Genomic DNA, 18,678 nt, shown 5'->3' on the forward strand with positions numbered 1-18,678 from the left:
CCTCATAACGCACAAAAGCAAGTTGATTTATTGTGTTGCGGAGTGAGTCTATATTTATCTGCACTGACTTGGATTCTACACCCATCTAAATTGACTTAGATATTGGAATGGCTCTTAGAAACTTTGGCCTCGAAGATGGCGAAACGACCAGCGTGTTTTGCTTCCAGAATGCAATTAGCTTCAATCATGGGTATCCAATATCAGTAGTACCTTGATATAAGAGATTTCTTCTTTCATATCAACGCAATTTTTGTCCATAGCCCTCGCCCTCTCCTTGTGATTAATTCGGATTGATGCTACACCACCCTTGTCAAACAATCATTGTATGCAGCTTCGAAATTTATATTTGCTATTAAATTAAGCAGCTGATAGGTATGATGAGCTTTTCAGCGTGCTCAGTTGCACGGAAAGATCAACTTTCACTTGCAAAACAACCCCATCCAGATATCAAGCAATCCCAGATTCGACACTCAGCGACGACGAAACACTAGCCCCCGAATTTTTTGGCTGGCTGGCATTCTCCCGGGGCAGAGACTCTCTCATCTGAGCACACATAGCTCTGTTGCCACCAAAGCCCACCCCATTCGCGACAGTCGTGGGTGGAGACCACCTGGGGATCGCCTCCCCTACACCGTTCGGAAATCCGCCGCCTGTGCCCCAGACGTAGCACACCTCCAGAGGCTTCGTTACCACGATTTCTTCCTCGTGTTGCCAGTCCATTTCGTCATCACCAGGATCAGGATACCATTGCTCTATCTGACTCAGAGCCTGGGAGAGGGACCGCACGAGGTACTCTTTCAGTTTCTTGGATTTTGTGACGAAGTTGTGATCGAAGCGGCCATGTACTTGCAGGTGGGCGGGGTCCTGATGGGAGTTGGCGTCCCAGGCCGAAGGACGTGAGTATTTGCACTTTTGGAAAGGGTTTTTGTTATTGAACTTTTCCGTACGAGGTCTTGTCGGAGCCTGGAACCTGAGACTTTGGTTGGCTTGCTGATTTGAACGAGTGCGGTCTTGCCAAGGTTGATCTTCCTGCCATGTAGGTTCCTCGTTTTGAGGGCGATGATATCCCCGTCGATTTCTTGCCATGGTGCTACTTCCAAGTGGTTGGCCATTGCTGCCGATCAGAAATCTGAGCTGAAATATATGAGCTATGAAAGGAAGAGCGGAAAGAACTCAGATGATAGCTCTGGGCGGTGGATGCCTTTAGAATGATCTAGGGGTTGAGACAAGACAAAGTGACTCAACAATGAGTTTGAAACGTCCATATATTCATTTCCTTTTGCGCCAGTGGTTGGGTGAATGATTTTGGCGTAAGGATTTGCGTTGAAGAAGCATGTATGGACTGTGCTTCAGGATCTGTCGAGTGACTTCCCACTCACGGAAATGAAGCAAGGAGTAAAAGTCGTCGCAACAATCAACTGGGTTCTTGGTTCCAACCCCATTCCGAAAGCAGTTTCTGCACCCGATAGTCTGTAGCCCAACCAAGGTCAGTCTCAATATCTCGAAGAATCTCAAGCACGACTTGACGTTCCCGAGTCTCGGTCAAGCACTGCCCTGCAACGAACATGGCTTGGACTTGGTTTATTCTGACACTGCCATCTGGTCTTGCGAGGGCAATCCCGCAAATCTCATGGGCATGATAGCGAATTTCCTTCTCGTTGTTCCGGCAGCAGCCGATCCGGCTTGAAAGCGTAGAGCGGCGAGCGGTCGACTCGTTAGGTTTGTTGACGAGCAGTATTGCGCGAGCCATATGATACGATTGCATAGCCGAAGCACACATGGGAACGCTGTACCATATCTCAGAGAATATTGCTCTTGCAGAATTAGGTGATAGACTTCCGTCCACTACAGGTGGGAGACGGGCGCATGGCTTGAAGGTTTCTGGAAGACCGCGATACCAAATCTCAAGTTCCTTCTCGAGCTCTTTCCATCTTTCCAGGAGTAGCATTTGATTAATACCCAAGATACCCGAGGGGCTTCCGCTTTCTTGTGGATATACGTGATCGACGGAGTCCCCCGATGCCAGAAAGTTGATTATCTTGGACATGAGCCAGATCAATGCATTCGAGATCATGTCCTCGCGCATGACAGCTTGCCGATCTGGAAATTGCGAGTCCTCGGTATTGCTTGCGATCACAAAGCCCTGTTCATCCAACTGGATCCCTGCTGCTTTCCACATCGAGATATCATGTGTATTGAGTCGAGTCTGAGTCTTGTTAATGAAAGCTGCGAGGAAGTCCTGCCGAGCAAAGTTCCAGAAAGTTGCCCTCCGCGCTCTTGATGGGCTTATCCGTTCCGACAATTGTCCTGGACTAGTTGGTGACTGAACAGGCATCATTCCCTCCTTCTCAGCCAAATCGAATAACGACTTGGTACCACTGAGATGGCGTGACCAGGCCGTGTTCGCGTTGTCTAGAAACTCGTAGACACATAAGATTGCGGCCGCAGCCAAAGTTTCATCCGCATGACTGAAGTGAGCCGATCGTGACAAGCGACGCCTCTTGTTTCCTGGCATTCGCTGGTCACCAAGGGAAGAAGGATCGCTCGAGGGAGTGAATGCGTCTTCTCCGCCAGTCAAAGGGGCCACAGGGGCTCCATGACTTCTAGAGTTTGACAACTCTTCCATGAGCAGTAAGATTGCTCTATCATAGTATTTCGCACCAACGTAAGGCCAGTTGGCAGACTGCTGTGGACGAGGATATTGCTCCATATCCGCTAGTCTCCCAGCGTTTCCTCCGACAGCTGCTTTCTTCCCATGGACACGCCCCAGCTGCTTTGCGGCATACGCACAAGCAGAGTATCTTAACAATGGATTCGACAGTGCTTGAATAGGAACATGGTGAGCAAAGTAGCATCCCAGGTCGAACAGGTCCATCCACTGGCCTGCAGTTTCTCCAAAGTGCCGGAGCAGAAAGGCAACTTCATGGTCGTCCACAGGAGGAGGATCATCGAGTACTAGAATCTGCGGTGGGTCCATCAGGGCAGGATCAATAGCAGATGAGGAGAAACTAAGTGAGCTCTCGGGCCCAGTTGGATTCAGTATGAAGTTCAGGTTGTTGGACTGATAAGGCGATGCGTGAGAATCTGCTGGTGACGGTCGTATGTATTGGAACGTACTCGTTGCTGCTGCAGAGAGGGCTTCCAGTCCCGGCGCCTGTTCATAAGGTATATTCAGATAAGATCCTTGCGGCTTCTCGTCACCTCGAGGCGGAACGACGGGTGCAGAGATTTCCTGGAAATCCGGCTCTGGGCTAGGTTCCGTATTATATGGGTCCGCGATGTTGCAAAAGGTAACTGGGTTTGTCAGATTGGATTCGCGGGTCCAAACATTGATAGCGTATTCACACCTGTCCTCGGTACATCCACCCACGTATGATTCTCCTTAAAGGAATTCTTGTACGCGTAAAAGCCTCCCAACTTTCCCTCCTCCTTCTTTCCCGCACCGTTCATCGAGGCATTCTGCTGGTGGCGAAACACCACCCCATCGCTGGGATGGCATTCACGATTGCCCTTCTTGCATTGTCCACATATCGGTTTCGTCTCGTCGCACTTAAGCTTCCTGGTACGGCAAGTTTGGCTGGACAGTGGACCGACAGGCGGAAGTCAGCAAATTAGATTCACCCAGGTCACCACTGACTGGACTGCAATCGAGGTATATTTGCTCTCACCATCCCGTACGCGACCTCATTGCCATCTCGTCTTCTTGGGTATAAATTTGACATTGTCTAACAACAATTGCGACGAAGGCTGTGCAGGGCGCGGCGCGGTCAGATCAGAAAGAGATCGAGAGGCCGAGAGACGTTCAGGATTGCTGAGGCTCTGACGCGGGGCTAGAGCACGGAGTGGATCACATCACCGAACGGGGTGACAATACGCCAGCATGCTCTTGGTCTTTACGAAGAATATAATAATAACTCGTGCGGCCAGTAAGCACCATGTTCTTATGTCGAAAACAATCCCAAACATAGAGTCTATAGAGCTTTGCAACCCCTTTCCCCAGTCTAGAAAGATCAAACACATGGGAATATACTTACTGGCCGCACGAGTACCGATCTTCCAAGTTAACTTGGCTCTTGACTCTGGAACGAATTGATACGAGAAAGAAAGAGAAAAGAAACTAGTTATAAAACCATATCTATCTGCGACTAGGCGGAATGGTACTCCGTATAGCAAGTGGGCTTTTGAAAATGTACTTATATACATCTCAAGAGTCAGGCAAGATTTGTTGATTTATATATTGATTCATCACTACGGTCCGGCACCTTTTCCTCAATCGTTATCTACCTATCCACTTCTTAAAACGACAATCCCTTTTCTATCATTCTATCAAGATGCTATTTGTCAACGCTTTCCTCGCCGCAGCTACTTTGGCCAGGGCGACTGCAAAAGCAAAAGCAAAAGCAAAAGCAGATGGGGGTAGTGCATACGTCGGAACTTTCAAGCTCTGCCTAGAACCCGGCTTTGTCAACTGCGTAGAAACCCCTTACGTCTAAAATGAATGCAGTAAGATATCCTCCCTCATCTCACCCTTCTGACAAGTCCAAAGCTGATAAAAGTAAAAGGCCTCCATTTTTGGCGAAGATATAGACGAGAAGATGACCGGATTCGATACCTCTGGCTACGGATGCGAATTTTTCGTGTAAGCAACTTATATTTTATCATTCATTTAGATGGGCTGATTAAGATTAGTTCTTCTAAATGTCACACCGCTGACGAATACTTTGTTTATCGAGGTACTATTGGCGACGTTCTGAGCGGCGATAATGCTTTCTCCAATGACGCCGTTTCTTCGTTCCGCTGCGAAACGTAGAATGTAAGGATTCTTCGCGATGCCGAGATGCGATATCGAAGGATACAGAAAGATGAATGGCGGAGGAAGGAGGAGAGATTCAAAAATAGGGTGCAACTACTCGTGCGGTCAGTAGTGTCCGCATCGGCTTTGAAGTGTCAGCGTTCACATTTTGAAGGCAGGAAATTTACGTATGCAACTAATGCATCTTTATATGTTTTCGTCATATGTATGAATATGGCTTAGATCTTGTCCAACGAAGGGGCCGGCCCGGGCTCTCGAATACTATCAAATCTTTTTGAATGCCGAACGGATTCTCGTTCTGGGTGATATTTGATAGTGGCATAACCACAATGAAACGTCTCGGAATCTTGACGGACTTAGCATTCTCGCTATCCACTAGAGCGATCGAGTCTTTAACGTATATTGATTAGCACAATGACCAGGATATACACAACGGAATCGAAATTAAGAGTCGCTGTTCGACCATAGGCAGGATTGCTTTTCCAAAACACCAAGCGAGAGTTTCCCTCGGCCAACGGTCTCAGTTCTAATCAAAGCGATTCAAAGCATCACATAGATCTCCTATGATAAGCAATATCACTTCAATTCTCCAACATATATTTTATCTTACGCGATTGCTTCTTTGAACATGTATAACCGCGTTCGAATTTCTACTCTTCCACAGCCTACAATTCAACAGAATAGTATTCGCTCTCGAGGCCCGCTTCCGGTCCTTAATTTTCCCCGGATTCACAAATGCTGTTTCGGATGCAATTTCCATGTCATCTCTCGAAATTTGTGGCCGTATCTCCGGGCCTGGTAGCTCTTTTGACTTCATCTCCACCATCAGCAAATTTTCTGATTAAGGGGGAGACCAGGAAGGCCAGGGAGACCAGGCAGGATGAGTAGTATACGCATCGGCCACCAAGGCTTCCATTCTAGTCGTTTGGTATCAATCTAGAACTCAATACGAAATACTAAGCCAATTCTTTCTTCCCGAATCCTGAGTGAAATTGTGAGTGGAATGAATGACCTGATTTCAAGCCGTTGTTATTTGAGGAGTGGGTGGGTGCTTCGCCAATTTGGCCCGTTCAGGAGGGACTAACCTCGCTTAGCTCCGCCTAGGTTAGCAACAACACTTCAAATTGTGTACACATTATTCAGCCATCTTATCATTGCAGATTACTCGGAACAAGATTCTGTATATTTTTGAAGGTGATCAGATGACACAGAAGCCTTAGAGTCTCGTGCATATATCGGGTTTTGTCAAATAGGTATAGAATAGGGCTGAAAGGTCGCACCTATTCCAGAGGCGCTAAACTAGTTCTTTATAACAAAATGTGTCCGGAGGTTATGGCGGTTCTATTTGAATTTAGCTTTGATATGTTCAAATTAATGATTACTACGCTTGCTAGCACAAAGAGCTTAAACAGCCGTAGGGAGTTATAAGGTGAATCATTCTTAACCGAATGTTAGCTTCCATGCACATGACAAATTCACTTTGCGTAGCCTGGCATCGTCAATTCAATCCAGAAGCGTTTCGAGGCGTTTAAAAGCGTTCAAAAGCGCTTAAGCTACTACACAGCTGATCTTTAAGAATAGCAACCACCCAACCACTCCGAAAAACCCACCGCCACATTTCAACACACGATCGAACTTCATCAATTCTTGAAGATGTCTCCTCGCCTTTACGAGGACTCCGAGTCGTCTTCTGGCGGCCAGGTCACTAGAAGACGATCAACCCCCAACAACAACAACATGTCCGACGACTACTTCTACTCGCCCGCCTCGTCGTCTTCAAGCCCAAGGTCAACTACCAACACGACCCAAGAGACCACTCCCGAACCCAGCACCCCCAATACTGAGGATTCGGAGAGCCGCGCCTCAGAATACCACCACCACAACCCACGGGATGACCGCACCTACGACCTCTTCAAGCCCTACGACCGCCCTGCGCACGAGAAATTTCCCGCGCAGGCGGGGGAGATCATACGCCAGTGTATGCGGAGCGTGTCGATTAGCAGCAGCAGTGGCGACGTTGAGCCCCTCGTGACGGCTGCCTCTCAATATACGACGCCTCCTCGGAGAACCTCGTGCGTTGGCTGGCCGCACTTATCGGGAGGGGTTGCTTGGGGCCTGGTGAAGAAGAAGAAGCACGCAGAGCCTATTCTGACGAAAGAGGAGAAGAGGACTTTGATGAGTTGGACGTGGAATGAGGGAGTGGGGATGCCGGAGCGTCGTGATCATCATCGGCCTGAATCTCCCGGAGGCACTCGTTATGATTTTTGAGATCGGGAGTCTGGCTTGGCTTGGCGCTGGAGATGGAGGGTGGTGAATCAGAGGGAGGTGGTTATGAAGTATTGCGAATCAGATGGTGCGATCTGGGACCGTTTTTTAAGGGGGGGGGGGGGGGGTTGGAAGGGTGTTTGGGGAGCTATACCTACCTTAGGCACCGGAGGCGTTTGCGTGGCCCTGGCTTTAGAAAGGTGATTCAGCATATGATGGGGTCTTTGGTGCTTATCGCTTATGCATTGAATTGGAGTCTTTTTGAATTTTTGTCTTCGTAAGACTTATGTTCTTAACGTATCTGGCTGCGAATCTTGGACATGAATCATAGATCAGACTTTGTAAGTGATATCGCATCAAGTTGCGCTTTAAACAGAAAAAGTAGTCGCTCTAGTACAAGGAATTAGATTGCACTTGATAGACGCATAACAATGACAGCTTTTGATACGAACTATTCCGTCATCTGTTACGCTACCCAAAGAATATAAATCATTTTTAGACAAAGCGTTCCACCGTCGTCTTTAGTCTGACCCCAACACTGGTCTAGCTTGACACTGGTTTTAGTGCCCACACATCCCCTTCCTATATATATGTACCTTCTTCTTACATACTTTAAATCTACATAGATACATTTTTGATTCTATCAAGGCCATACATCTGACAACCTTTGAACTGTCCTGAACTTCATCATTTGACGTGGCGCAAAACATTCGACCTGAACATGCATCTAGAACCGCCAACGACTCCGATACAACACACCTTACACTCACCCGAAGACCGGACAGACGAAAATCCCACCATGCTGCCAGCAACAGCAAGCAGTGAGGCACCAGCTTCGAAAGAACAAAAGACCACCGGCAATCCCGATCTAGTCTGGTGGAAAGAGGGTTTGGTTTATATCTGCATGACTCCCATTCTCGTCTATCTCACATTCGTCGTAAGTCTCTCCACACTTTCCACACCTGAAATCCGGTGATGATAGCCAGTCTCATCTGTTACAGGTCGATCTGGACTTATGCGGTCCCATTTCAAGAATTGGCCTTATGTCACGGATCGCATGCATCGGCTTTTTTGGACCAATAGTTTTGCGGCTGCTCGTAGTCGGTATCGGTTACATAAGGCACGCACGGCTTGAAGAGCAGGAGAAAGTTGGAGACGAGGAGACGGGTGGAGATGTCGAGGCAAAAGTCGAGGAAGGGGCGATGAAGGAGGACACCTCCAGCGGACGTCGTGGAGATGGAGTCATAGTGGCCATTCTTGGAAAGGCGACGGCTATCTTGGGGTTGATCGCGTTTTTGCTCATGTGGTTGTATTTGATCCGTCTCTGTTTCATCCTGGGCAAAGTCGTTGTTGGCAAGGTACGGCACGCTCCCTGGTGCTCTTAGGCTGTGTGGTAGAACGTTGGGAGAGGAACCACTTCACCTTATTGCACATAAGGCGCGAGCATTTCGCGATATGTCGGTTGTCTGTTTGCCGAGTATATATCAACAGTCGTTAAGTATTTCGTACAGATCTTTAGGAGGAAGCGAGGACCGAGATGAGAACCGAGGATTGGCAGGTGGGCACGAAGACGAGGCACCGTACGGGGCAACTTCATCTGATGCTCTGGCTATGCAATCGGGTCACGAGGGAGGGCAATCGTATGATTTCGATGAAATCTATGACGGCAGTGGATTTTCTGTATGAGAGGAGGGAGGAAGGAGGAGGGCAGGAGGGAAGGGACGGTGAAGTAGGTGGCTGGGTAGATGGGTATATAAGGACCCCAGATTTCCCTGTGGAATGAGCATCAACATCAACATCAACATCCATAACCACTTCAACATCAACATCAACTTCCACACCAATATCGCATTCCATTCTCAGATATTCCTCCACGCAGATCACTATCACTCCACTCCATTCCATTCCACATCACAAAACACCAAACCCACCGTCCCAGGCCACCAGCAACATCAACGTCAAGATGCAGTTCGCTATCCTCGCCTCTGTCCTCGCTCTCGTACGTAGTCGCCGGGGGAAACCCTTCCATCCTTCCCCTTCATGATCATCGATCTCCCCAAGATACCCAATGCCATTGACACCCTGACTGACCTGGCCCCATCCACGCATACAGACCACCACCACCTCCGCTCTCGCGGCAAGCGGCATCTTCTCGATAGCCGGCAGCGGCACCGGCTCCCAAAGCTCCTCCTCCGTAACGCTGCAAGTGCTGAACGGCCGCATCGGCGACGCGCCCAAGTGCTCCGGCACGGTCCACCACGGATCACCACGTATGCATACACACATCACACATCACCCTCCATACACCCCCAACCACTTCCCTTCCATCCCAATCCACTGACTTTGCCCCCCCCAAAAGTGCCCGCCCAAGACACAATCCCCTGCGTCGAAGGCTACGCCCTGTCCTTCTCCTGGCCCAGCCTTGCCGAGAGCTTGACCGCGACCTACACCACCCCCCAGAACACGTTCACGTACAACGTGCCGAATCAAGGGTGTAATGGGAACGTTTGCGAGTAAGTTGAATCTTCCAGGCCCCCGAACTTGTACGAGGGATTTGAGTTTGTTTGGTGTTGGAAGAGACTGATGAGAGATATAGATTCGGCTTCACGGATTACTTTCCCGAGAAGAAGGTGAAGGCTTTGAGAGTTTGAGGGGGTTTCGAGGAGAGGTGGGCGTGGGACGGAAAGAGTGGGTGGTGTTTTATGAATTGTGTCTGAATTGGTGAGACTGGATGAAAGGGATGAAATGAAATAGAACTTCAGACTTTTCAACTGTGCACAAGATGAGATGAAGTGAAACTGCAATCCGAGATTCCACATTTGATCATGTCATGTCGCGTTGCTGTAAACCATCAGACAAATTCTCTAAGTAAGGCACAAAATTGCCTGACGTTAGGAAAGGGGGTATTCAAAAGACGTTCGATTATGGTATGCCAACGTCCGGCACTAAAAAGTATTTGCAGCGAATTCCCAGTCACTCCCACCCAACGCCGAATATGCAGCTTTTTTGAAACCCAGGTCCGCCCACCACTCAGCCAGTCTTCGCCTTCTTCGCTGGCCGCTGCTCCGCGTCACTTCCCGCCCCATCCTCATCGTCACTACCGCCACTGCTCTCGTGGGCGGAATCGTACTCCTCCGCAACATCACTCTCGCTATCCGTCTTGAAGTCCTCGTCCGCACTCTCGCTATCCTCGTCCGCGCTACCTCGATCTGCTCTCGCAGCAACAACTTCCTCGTCGCTAGACACCATATCCGGATCTCTGAGCGCCGCAGCGAGAAGCGCCGAAGTATCCTCGTCCATCTCGTTCTTGACCCGTAGGCCCTTGACCTTGAAGAAGTCCTCCAGCGGCTTCTGCTCCTCCCGGTTGATATTGGAGAACTGGGTCTCGGTGCTGCTCCCCTTCTCGTGGAGCGTGAGGTCGAAGGTGCGGGATGCGGACACGGCGCCGCCAACGCGGGAGAAGACGATGCTGTCGATCTTGTCGAAGGGGACCCAACTGGCGGGTTTGGGGACGAACATGAAAGCCTTCTCGAGGCAGTAGAGGAAGCCCTCGCTGGCCTTGATGGAGCACTTGATGCCGTACTGTTGGTGGTGGCTTTGAAGAGGATATTTACTAGTTAGAAAATTTGGGCCAAAAAAAAAGATAATGGCGGAGGAGAAAACATTACCTCATGAAATCCTTGGCTGGCATGTTGACCTTCTTGCCAGTTAGGCCACGGAAGACCTGCGCAACGACCTGGTGGAGCGGCTGCTCGTAATGTGCAGCAAGCTTGCCCTGGTACTTATCATTGAGTAATTCGTCGGTCATGTTCAGGTCGATGGTGACCTCCTCGTCCTTCTTGAACTGCATGACCAGGAAGGGATATCTCGTTTGACCTTGGCGGAGTGGAGGATCGAGGCCAACGCACATCATGAAATGCAGCTCGTCGGGCTTTGGCAAAACTATGATCTTCTTCAGAGTATCGTATGTAATCTTGTAGTCGTATGTTTTGCCTCGTAATCTGAAGGAATTCTCGTACATGTCGATGTCAAAGCGTCCTCTGCGAGATTGTTAGCAGGTGCTCGTATGGACGCAAAAGAGATCCCATACCTTGGAGTAAGATGCAGAACATCCAAGAAAGTCGCAAAAGTATCACCAGCCACTTCTCCAATCTCGGCCTTTTCCATCAGGGTGTCATAGAAGAGGTTCGCAGCATTCTGCTCCTCCTCAGCATCCTCGGCATCGCTGGGCGCATCCTCGCCATCCAGAGCGGCCTTCTTCGTCGTGACTCCAGGGATGTAGAATCGCATCTCGACCAGCTGGTCTTTGCCACCACCTGCCTTCTTGCCCTTTCCTCGCGCACCGCCCAGAGCGCCATTGGTACCGGTATCATCAGCACCCGCAGGCAGAGCGAACTCGATCGCAACCTCATTCTTACCTGCCAGATTCGTGTTTGAGATCTCTGAGTAGGGGATTTCGAAGGCCGGTCGGTTCTGGACGTTGAAGGCTAGCTCCGCCTTGCCAAACTCCCCCTTGCCCCAGTTCCAGCCGCGCAGCGCATGCTCCTTGTGTTCGAGATTCGTGCTGTACCAGTTCTTGAAGACCTTGCCGATGCGCTCGAAGTCCTGGCCATGTCAGAGTTCTGTGCGGTTTCCAAGCAAGGGCAGAGATGAGCCAACCAACCTCCTGGGAGAAGCCGTCAAGCTGGACCACCCCCGAATTCCTCAGCATGATCTTGACCTCATATCCCTTCGCCGCGCGACTCCATTGCGCACTGCCGATATTGCTGTGGTCGAGCGTGAAGGTGTCACCGCCTCCAGTTGGCTTCCATCCAAATCCAGTCTCGGCGAAACGGCATCGTCCTGGTTCTTTGGAGAGATCGAGGTAAATATTGTCAAAACTTTCTCTGTCCGATTTTGCTCGGTTAGCTACCAGTTTTGCCATTGCCGGTAACAGCCTGTTATTTGAGAAATTTGAGATCAGGGTAGGATCTTACAGAGCCATTTCGAGTGATTGCCTTTGCTTTACTTCCTGGTGAGTCTGTTTGGGTTGACGGGCTCTCCTTTAGAGAGTCGCGTCTCACTTTACGCGGTTCGGTTTTTTGTGGGGCTCCAACGTGACTAGGAGGTCAGAGAAATTTGAAGTCTTCAGCGTTAAGACTTCGCTTTTTTATTTGGAATAGATAGTCGTGGCGCAAGAAGTTGCTTATCAAACTAAATATGCAATTCACATGCACCGAAGGAGCGAGCCCTAAGTGAGCCGCACTTCGAAGAAGCTCTACGACGTTTGGAGCTGCACGATTGTAGAGCTCAATGGTATGTAAGACTTTCAAATTCAGAGCATTTTAGCAAGATAGTATTGGAATGGGTTTTTGTATTGATTGAGTTGTAAAGCTATAGTCTGGGAAGCCATGCCTATCAGCAAGCCACTCCACCCTTCAGTCGTGCAGCATATTCTGCGAACCCAGAATCCCTAAGCCGCCACCCACCCCTCCCACCAAATGACCGTCTGCCATTCCCAAGCAATCTCCCACGAAGCCCATGCAACCGAACAACCGAAAATCGCGCTCTGCCTGCCCCTACCCACTATCATACTGTTGAAAAAGAGGATCCAGTATCGACCAACAAAAACACCGAGAGATTTGTGCCAGGAAATTCGACGATTCGCAGCCAAGTTGCAACTGTGGCCAAAGCCCAACCGTTTGAAATGCAAAATGACGTACGCAGATGAGACATCAAGGCATTATAACAAGTGAGAAGAACTGCTGAACTTTTTGCGCCAAGGGAAGAGAAACGAGGATCTGGGATCGAACGTAAAAGGTAGAAGGTGAGGTAGAGTACAAGAGTCCTGGTCGCATGAAGGGGTCGAATTTCAAGTATGGTACAGTTTCGGAGAGGGATTGGGAAGAAGGTTGCCGGCAAATATGATAGGGATTATCTTGTCGGTAAATCAAGCAGATGTAGTTGCAGTGCCTCGGCCGCGAGGAGCGCCTCCACTGCCTCGAGTTCTGTTCTGGAACTGGCCACGTCCTCCGCGTTGGTTGAGACCTCCGCGTCCTCCTCCGGGATATCCGTTTCCTCCGTAAGCGCTGGGCTTAGGACGGCGAGCCTCAACGTAGATGGCCTCTCCAGAAACTTGGTGTGGATTTGCCCCAGCTGCGGCCTGGTATCCCTCAGGCGTGGCATACTCGACGAAGGCACAGTTCTGAAGGACATTTAGTTAAAAACACACAGTTACTGATGCAGTAATCCTACCTTTCCACGGTTGACATCAAAGTAGATTAGCTGGCCAAAACTACCCAATGCAGCGCGCAACTCCTCGGTCTGAACCTTCTCTGTGACATTTCTGACGTAGCCCATAGTACCTGGGTCCTTCTCAGGAGGTCCAGCAGAGACTGATTGGGGTCGGTTTTGTCTCTTTGCATGATCGCCAACATTTTGCCATCCAGCATTGGCTCCGTTTTCCTTCTCCTTCTCAGCAGGGGCTGGGGTTGGAGCTTGAGCTTGGACAGGTTTAGCAGCTGGAGGAGCGGCACGAGCTTGGGAAGGGGGCGTAGAGGTCTTTGGGGCCACGACTGGGACGACAGGCTTTGGGGCTGAACCGACTGCAGCTGCGGCTCTGCTTGCCCAGCTCAAAGGCTTGGGAGGACCGGTCGGTTGAGTTGGAGCAGCTGGCTTGGTGGCAGACGGTGCCCTGGTGATGGCGGGGCTTGGGAGGGGGTCCTTTGGCTTCTCTGGCTCCTTGATCTCCTCCTCAATCTCCTTTACGGCTACCTCTGGGGTGGGGACTTCTTCAACCTTTGGTGCGGCAACTGGGGTTGCTTGAACCTCAGGAACTGGTGTGCCATTGGTGGCTGGGGCCTCCTCAACCTTCTTTGGCTCAGCGACCACCTCCTCAAGCTTCTTATCAACCAGCTCTGGGTCCAATGGAGCAGTTGACTCTTCAGTTGTCGCCTGAGCCTTTGGCATCTCGACATCCTCGACAAGAGGTCCAGCAGACTCCTCCTGGGCGTTTTCAGCCGGCTCCTCTTCACCCTCATCGTTGATGTATCGGAAGATATCATTGAGAACGAAGTATCCGGTAGGTTGTTGAGCAAGAACAAAGGTCTGAACAAACTTCTTCAACTCAGCAGACTTGTTGGAGGTTTCGCCAATGACCTGGATGACAATGTTGTCGTGCGAAGCTTGGGAATCGACATTGGAGACGCGAACCTTGCAGTCCTGGAAGTCGAGGTCCTTGATGCGCTCTTGGATAGCCTATAACAGTTAGCTTGTGATAGAAATCAAGAATGCATCAGACTTACAGGTCTGCCGACGGAAACCGAAGTGACCTCGGCCTCGAGACCAGAGACGAACTGAGATCTCTTTCCGTAGAACAGCTACAGCAAGTCAGCATATTCGAAATTGAGGACGAGCTTCTTGAGCACTTACGTGAAGCTTCTCCGGGGACTTGCTTAAGGTGGTGTAGTATTGCTCAACGAAGTACCATCCAACCTCATCCTTAGAAAGGTCGTTACCCGAGGCATTTCCGGTGGTGGCATCAGTCGCACCTGAGGTAGCTGGGTACTGCTCAGTCGCGTTCTTGTACTGCTCCTGCTGAGCAAAGCTGCCGTTGGTCGCCATTCTGCTAGGCTGTCGGGAGATGAGGAAGACTAAATGAAGTCGACCTCACGAGACCAGTGTCAAGGGGTGGATGGCGGAGATTTCAAGGCTTGTTGCGCGCAAAGAATAGAGAAGACGGTAAATCTTCCACAGGATACAGGTATTTATCACAATTCTCGTCTCGGGGCAGTCGAGTCCTGTCACGGATGTCGAACGCGTAGATGAGTGGGATCTGAAAGAGGGAAGGGTCGATGTGTGTCGGGGCGGCGATGGTGGTCCTAGGCAGGGCGGAGAAGGATCTCGCAGACCTGGAAAAATATTATTATGAAGAATACCGAGGACAAGAACCGAAGAATTGTTCTGCGTGGAAAGACTAAGGGTCTGATGAGGTGCGGCGGTGGGAAAACAAATTGTGGCTTTTCATGTAAAAGTGGTGGTCGAGACGGAGGTGTTCGCAAAATGTCGAAGCTGGATGGATTATTAGTGCTAAGCGGAGACAGGGATATGATTCACGTGCCTCAAAACCCCAGACGTATAACCTTAAAACTTTTGGACCTATTCCAGACTTCATTCTATTACTATGCAGAAAATCCTTAGTTCCAATATTTTGACCGACGATTGATTGAATGCAAGAGCGGTACATTAGTATATATTGAATATTCAATATTCAATCATATACCTACTTGCTTCACTAAGAATTAACAAAACCCCGGAAGGGCTAAGCTGCAAGGCTGCATGGATATCTAGGTATCTATTCTACGGCCAATTCCGAGTGACTATGTCCACTTCACTTGACGTACCTACGTGTACCTTCGTGTACCTACGTGAATTATTTTATATTCAAAAAGGTGCGATAATATCCGATCAGGAGAGGGCGAGAAAATTTTCACTCATTATAAGAGCAACCGCTGCTTTACCTAGGTAAGGATGGCAGCAGGCGCGCACATCAACTCATTTCCGACAGGGTAGGCGGATAGCTACAGTCAAAATACTTATCATCCTACGGACTACCGAACCTAGGGGCCATGAGCGATGGATCCCACGGTAACGGCCGAAGCTTTAGATGGGATGATCGGAGTGCCTTTAATGTACTACGTAGTAAGTACCGCATAAACCCTCTACAGTTGCGCACGAGGCTGCTAATGAGGTATAATCTTTGTTTCCTAATTGATCAGTGCGTTGATCGAGCAAAAAGCTATTTGACCTGAATATGTTATTTAAATTAATTATAATGGATTTGTAATACTAGGCCAAAAAGCTCGTGCCAATCGTAAATTCAAAGTGTTTAAGATGCCCCCCGATTTTAAAGCTATACGAAGATATACGTAGTACCGTAGCTTAATGCTACGCTCAATTGACGTTATTCAAAGCTTCCAATTTAATTTTTTTTTATTCTACAATTGATATGCTTCTATCTGAAACTCAACGAAAAAGTGCTGGGAAGGTTTTGAAAGAGTTTTCAATAGTATTATCAACGCTATCGCCGGCGCCGCTGAATCCATATGCGCGTTCGAAAGCATGCAAAAGATAATCGAGTAGGTATTCGAGATGTTTTGCGAATCGCTAGGTAAGTCCGCGCGTTCAAGGACTATACCTAGGTATGTAACGAGTAAAGAAGGTATATAATATATCACGGTATAGCAGAACTAGGTCTTGGCAAAATTTCAAATTGTATTCGAAAAAAGAAAAAGATGCTAAAGTACAAAAGGATATGTACATTGTGAGCGTCCACCCTCAGCCTCGGCAGCCTTGGCAGCCCGAATTGATAGTTTCATCCCGTTACAATTACATACAACTTCGTAGGACGATCTCCTTTGATTGTCCAATTTTTATCCCAATCAAAAAAACCACTTACTACTCCATTTAATGAAATCCTTGAAATGCTTCGAAGAATCCCTTAGCTGTTGTTCTGATTCATAGCATTGAGCCCACAGATCCAAATCATCATTATTGATCATACTGATTGGAATAAGCATCTGCATCTGCGTATCGCTCCTTTCAATAAACGTGAAGCGCAGCTGTTTCTCAGGCTTTTTGTTGGTCAACCACTTAAGATAGGCTTCCAGATTTACTTCTTTAAATAGTCCGCCGATCCAATATCGTTCCGGGACAAAGACTTTGTTGATATTTTTCATATTCCAGTCTCTTGCTTTAATAGCACAATACCAAAACCCTTCTTCTCCCTCGCCAAGATGACTATAACTAGGTTCTTGTCCTATCAATGTAAATGGTTAGCTCCGCTAAATAAACAAGTGAACGACTTATAAAAGTCAAACTCACCTAAGTAAAAGCCACGTCCTAAAATATCATAGTCTGGACGTTCCTCTATATGTACTTTGTTGTCTGCATTTATAAGACTAGCCGTTCCCTATAGTTCGCGTAATTAGTATAAGACTTCTGCCATATAGTAAATCAAGTGAGTGAAACTTACTGGGGGGACTCTTGCATAGCCGATAACTTTCATGTTCCACCAAAATCCGTGAGCTTCACTAAAGAGAAGGCTTAAGGCGAGCAAAATCGCGAAGATAGACTTTGATTGTAGCATCGTGCTTATTTATCCCAGTCCTTTTTTCTTTCAAAAAAAAAAAAAAAAAAAAAAAAAAAAACAACGATGCGCGATCTGACGAAAGAGGAATAAGTTTGCAAAGGAAAGAATGCTGATGAATCTAAAATTCAGAAGCATATACAAGAAAGAGAGAGATATATATCTCTTTTTGAAAATGAGACTCGAGACGTCTATGTCGATTTCACGCTTGGCTGATTATTTTCATAGTATTGCAATCTTCCTTTTTCAATTTAAAAAAGATCAACGTACTTACTTAGGTACTCGCATAAGCACTTGGGAATGTCGCCCAGAGCTGTTGACTCCAATGATCGTGCTTCGATTCTGCGCCTGGCTGGTAATGCTCAAAATATTGCAATCTTCCTTTTTCGATTTAAGAAGGCGAACATATGTAGTAATTACTTTTAATATTAAATCGAACTAGGTTGGTACCACACAAACTCGATAAAGTAGCGCCCAAGGCTGGGTATCGACTCCACAAGGTCGACGTCGACGTCGACGCACTGCTTGGATTGATTGCCCAAGGCTTGACTTCTAATCAGTGGAGATAAATTAGTTATTATCACCCATGGTGACCCCAGATAAGCACCAGGGATTATGGTAGCGATAAGTCATCCTGCAGTCACATAAGACTACCAATTCTATGCAGGCTTGTACAGGATTTATGTGCAGTGCAGAGAGAAATTTTGGCAAGTAATTTTAGATTTTGGAGAAGGTCGTCCCGGATTAAATATATCCTACAGCTGAGCCTCATTCTGCCAAGTGGCTTGGCATCCATTATCGGCGATTGTAACGATGAATGAGTTATCTAGTCACGTGTTATTACTCTAGTAAGCTACGTACCGCGGCGCGTCGACGCGTTATTTGAATACGCATGCACGGGCCACATCTCTCTTTCTTTTATACAGAGTCGTCATTGATAGAGAAGTGCACGGGCCATTTTTTGTTTTTAATTGAGCTTTCAATAAGGCTAAGAAAGCCGTTTATTGAAAACTGCGAGATGCAATGGAACTAAGATTTTTCTTTTTTTTTCGAGCTTATCGAAAAATTCAGGTCTAATAGTCGGTTATATTGATTTTAATTTGCGAAAAATCCCGAGGTGGCGCAATTCATACCTATAAGCCAGCAATAGCGAAGGTTCGTCGAATAGTAAATTGGAAAGAACCTTAGTGAAATAGAGGTAACAGCTCGCTAAGAATAAAAGATACTCTTTTAAACTTAGGAACAAAGGTTTCTTTTTTTCTTTTTTTTTTTTTCTTCAAACGCTTAATTCATAAAGATGTACACGGGCAAACTTTTTTTTTCAATCGAGCCTAGTAATATAAGTAATTCGCAAGATAGTCCGGGGTCTCCTCGTTAAAAAGAAAGGCTTAAGGGGGTCTTTCCCTTATAATAAAGTACTAAAATATAAGTAATTCGCAAAGGGATCCGAAATCTCTCCGATGAAAAGAGACGT

General features: G+C 48.0%; 8 protein-coding genes across 8 annotated transcripts; 3 read left to right on the forward strand and 5 right to left on the reverse strand.

The window, feature by feature from the left end:
• Positions 1–447: 447 nt before the first annotated feature.
• On the reverse strand, positions 448–1,086 carry L3040_000967 (uncharacterized protein; the record flags this gene model as incomplete). The annotated part of the gene is made up of 1 exon (XM_007289374.1): positions 448–1,086. One exon carries the CDS (start codon positions 1,084–1,086, stop codon positions 448–450), a length of 639 nt encoding a protein of 212 aa, XP_007289436.1.
• A 328-nt stretch (positions 1,087–1,414) lies between these two features.
• On the reverse strand, positions 1,415–3,694 carry L3040_000968 (uncharacterized protein; the record flags this gene model as incomplete). Its single annotated transcript, XM_066155376.1, has 3 exons — positions 1,415–3,294; positions 3,348–3,577; positions 3,669–3,694. 3 exons carry the CDS (start codon positions 3,692–3,694, stop codon positions 1,415–1,417), a joined length of 2,136 nt encoding a protein of 711 aa, XP_066013397.1.
• Positions 3,695–4,494: 800 nt separating this feature from the next.
• L3040_000969 (uncharacterized protein) lies at positions 4,495–4,810 on the forward strand (the record flags this gene model as incomplete). Its single annotated transcript, XM_066155377.1, has 3 exons — positions 4,495–4,503; positions 4,563–4,639; positions 4,690–4,810. 3 exons carry the CDS (start codon positions 4,495–4,497, stop codon positions 4,808–4,810), a joined length of 207 nt encoding a protein of 68 aa, XP_066013398.1.
• A 1,656-nt stretch (positions 4,811–6,466) lies between these two features.
• Positions 6,467–7,081, forward strand: L3040_000970 (uncharacterized protein; the record flags this gene model as incomplete). The annotated part of the gene is made up of 1 exon (XM_007289377.1): positions 6,467–7,081. The coding sequence occupies one exon, from the start codon at positions 6,467–6,469 to the stop codon at positions 7,079–7,081; it is 615 nt and encodes a 204-aa protein (XP_007289439.1).
• Positions 7,082–7,877: 796 nt separating this feature from the next.
• L3040_000971 (uncharacterized protein) lies at positions 7,878–9,729 on the forward strand (the record flags this gene model as incomplete). Its single annotated transcript, XM_066155378.1, has 7 exons — positions 7,878–8,015; positions 8,080–8,436; positions 8,570–8,758; positions 8,958–9,077; positions 9,192–9,348; positions 9,438–9,591; positions 9,675–9,729. The coding sequence occupies 7 exons, from the start codon at positions 7,878–7,880 to the stop codon at positions 9,727–9,729; spliced, it is 1,170 nt and encodes a 389-aa protein (XP_066013399.1).
• Positions 9,730–10,108: 379 nt separating this feature from the next.
• On the reverse strand, positions 10,109–12,062 carry L3040_000972 (uncharacterized protein; the record flags this gene model as incomplete). The annotated part of the gene is made up of 5 exons (XM_066155379.1): positions 10,109–10,673; positions 10,747–11,118; positions 11,169–11,683; positions 11,742–11,964; positions 12,055–12,062. The coding sequence occupies 5 exons, from the start codon at positions 12,060–12,062 to the stop codon at positions 10,109–10,111; spliced, it is 1,683 nt and encodes a 560-aa protein (XP_066013400.1).
• A 945-nt stretch (positions 12,063–13,007) lies between these two features.
• L3040_000973 (uncharacterized protein) lies at positions 13,008–14,680 on the reverse strand (the record flags this gene model as incomplete). Its single annotated transcript, XM_007289380.1, has 4 exons — positions 13,008–13,262; positions 13,313–14,314; positions 14,362–14,436; positions 14,489–14,680. 4 exons carry the CDS (start codon positions 14,678–14,680, stop codon positions 13,008–13,010), a joined length of 1,524 nt encoding a protein of 507 aa, XP_007289442.1.
• Positions 14,681–16,497: 1,817 nt separating this feature from the next.
• Positions 16,498–17,204, reverse strand: L3040_000974 (uncharacterized protein; the record flags this gene model as incomplete). The annotated part of the gene is made up of 3 exons (XM_007289381.1): positions 16,498–16,874; positions 16,940–17,027; positions 17,091–17,204. The coding sequence occupies 3 exons, from the start codon at positions 17,202–17,204 to the stop codon at positions 16,498–16,500; spliced, it is 579 nt and encodes a 192-aa protein (XP_007289443.1).
• Positions 17,205–18,678: the final 1,474 nt, after the last annotated feature.

The sequence above is a fragment of the Drepanopeziza brunnea genome (genome assembly GCF_022702325.1).
Source record: "Drepanopeziza brunnea f. sp. 'multigermtubi' strain 214-2 chromosome Unknown ctg1, whole genome shotgun sequence".
Taxonomy (NCBI): Eukaryota; Fungi; Ascomycota; class Leotiomycetes; order Helotiales; family Drepanopezizaceae; genus Drepanopeziza; species Drepanopeziza brunnea.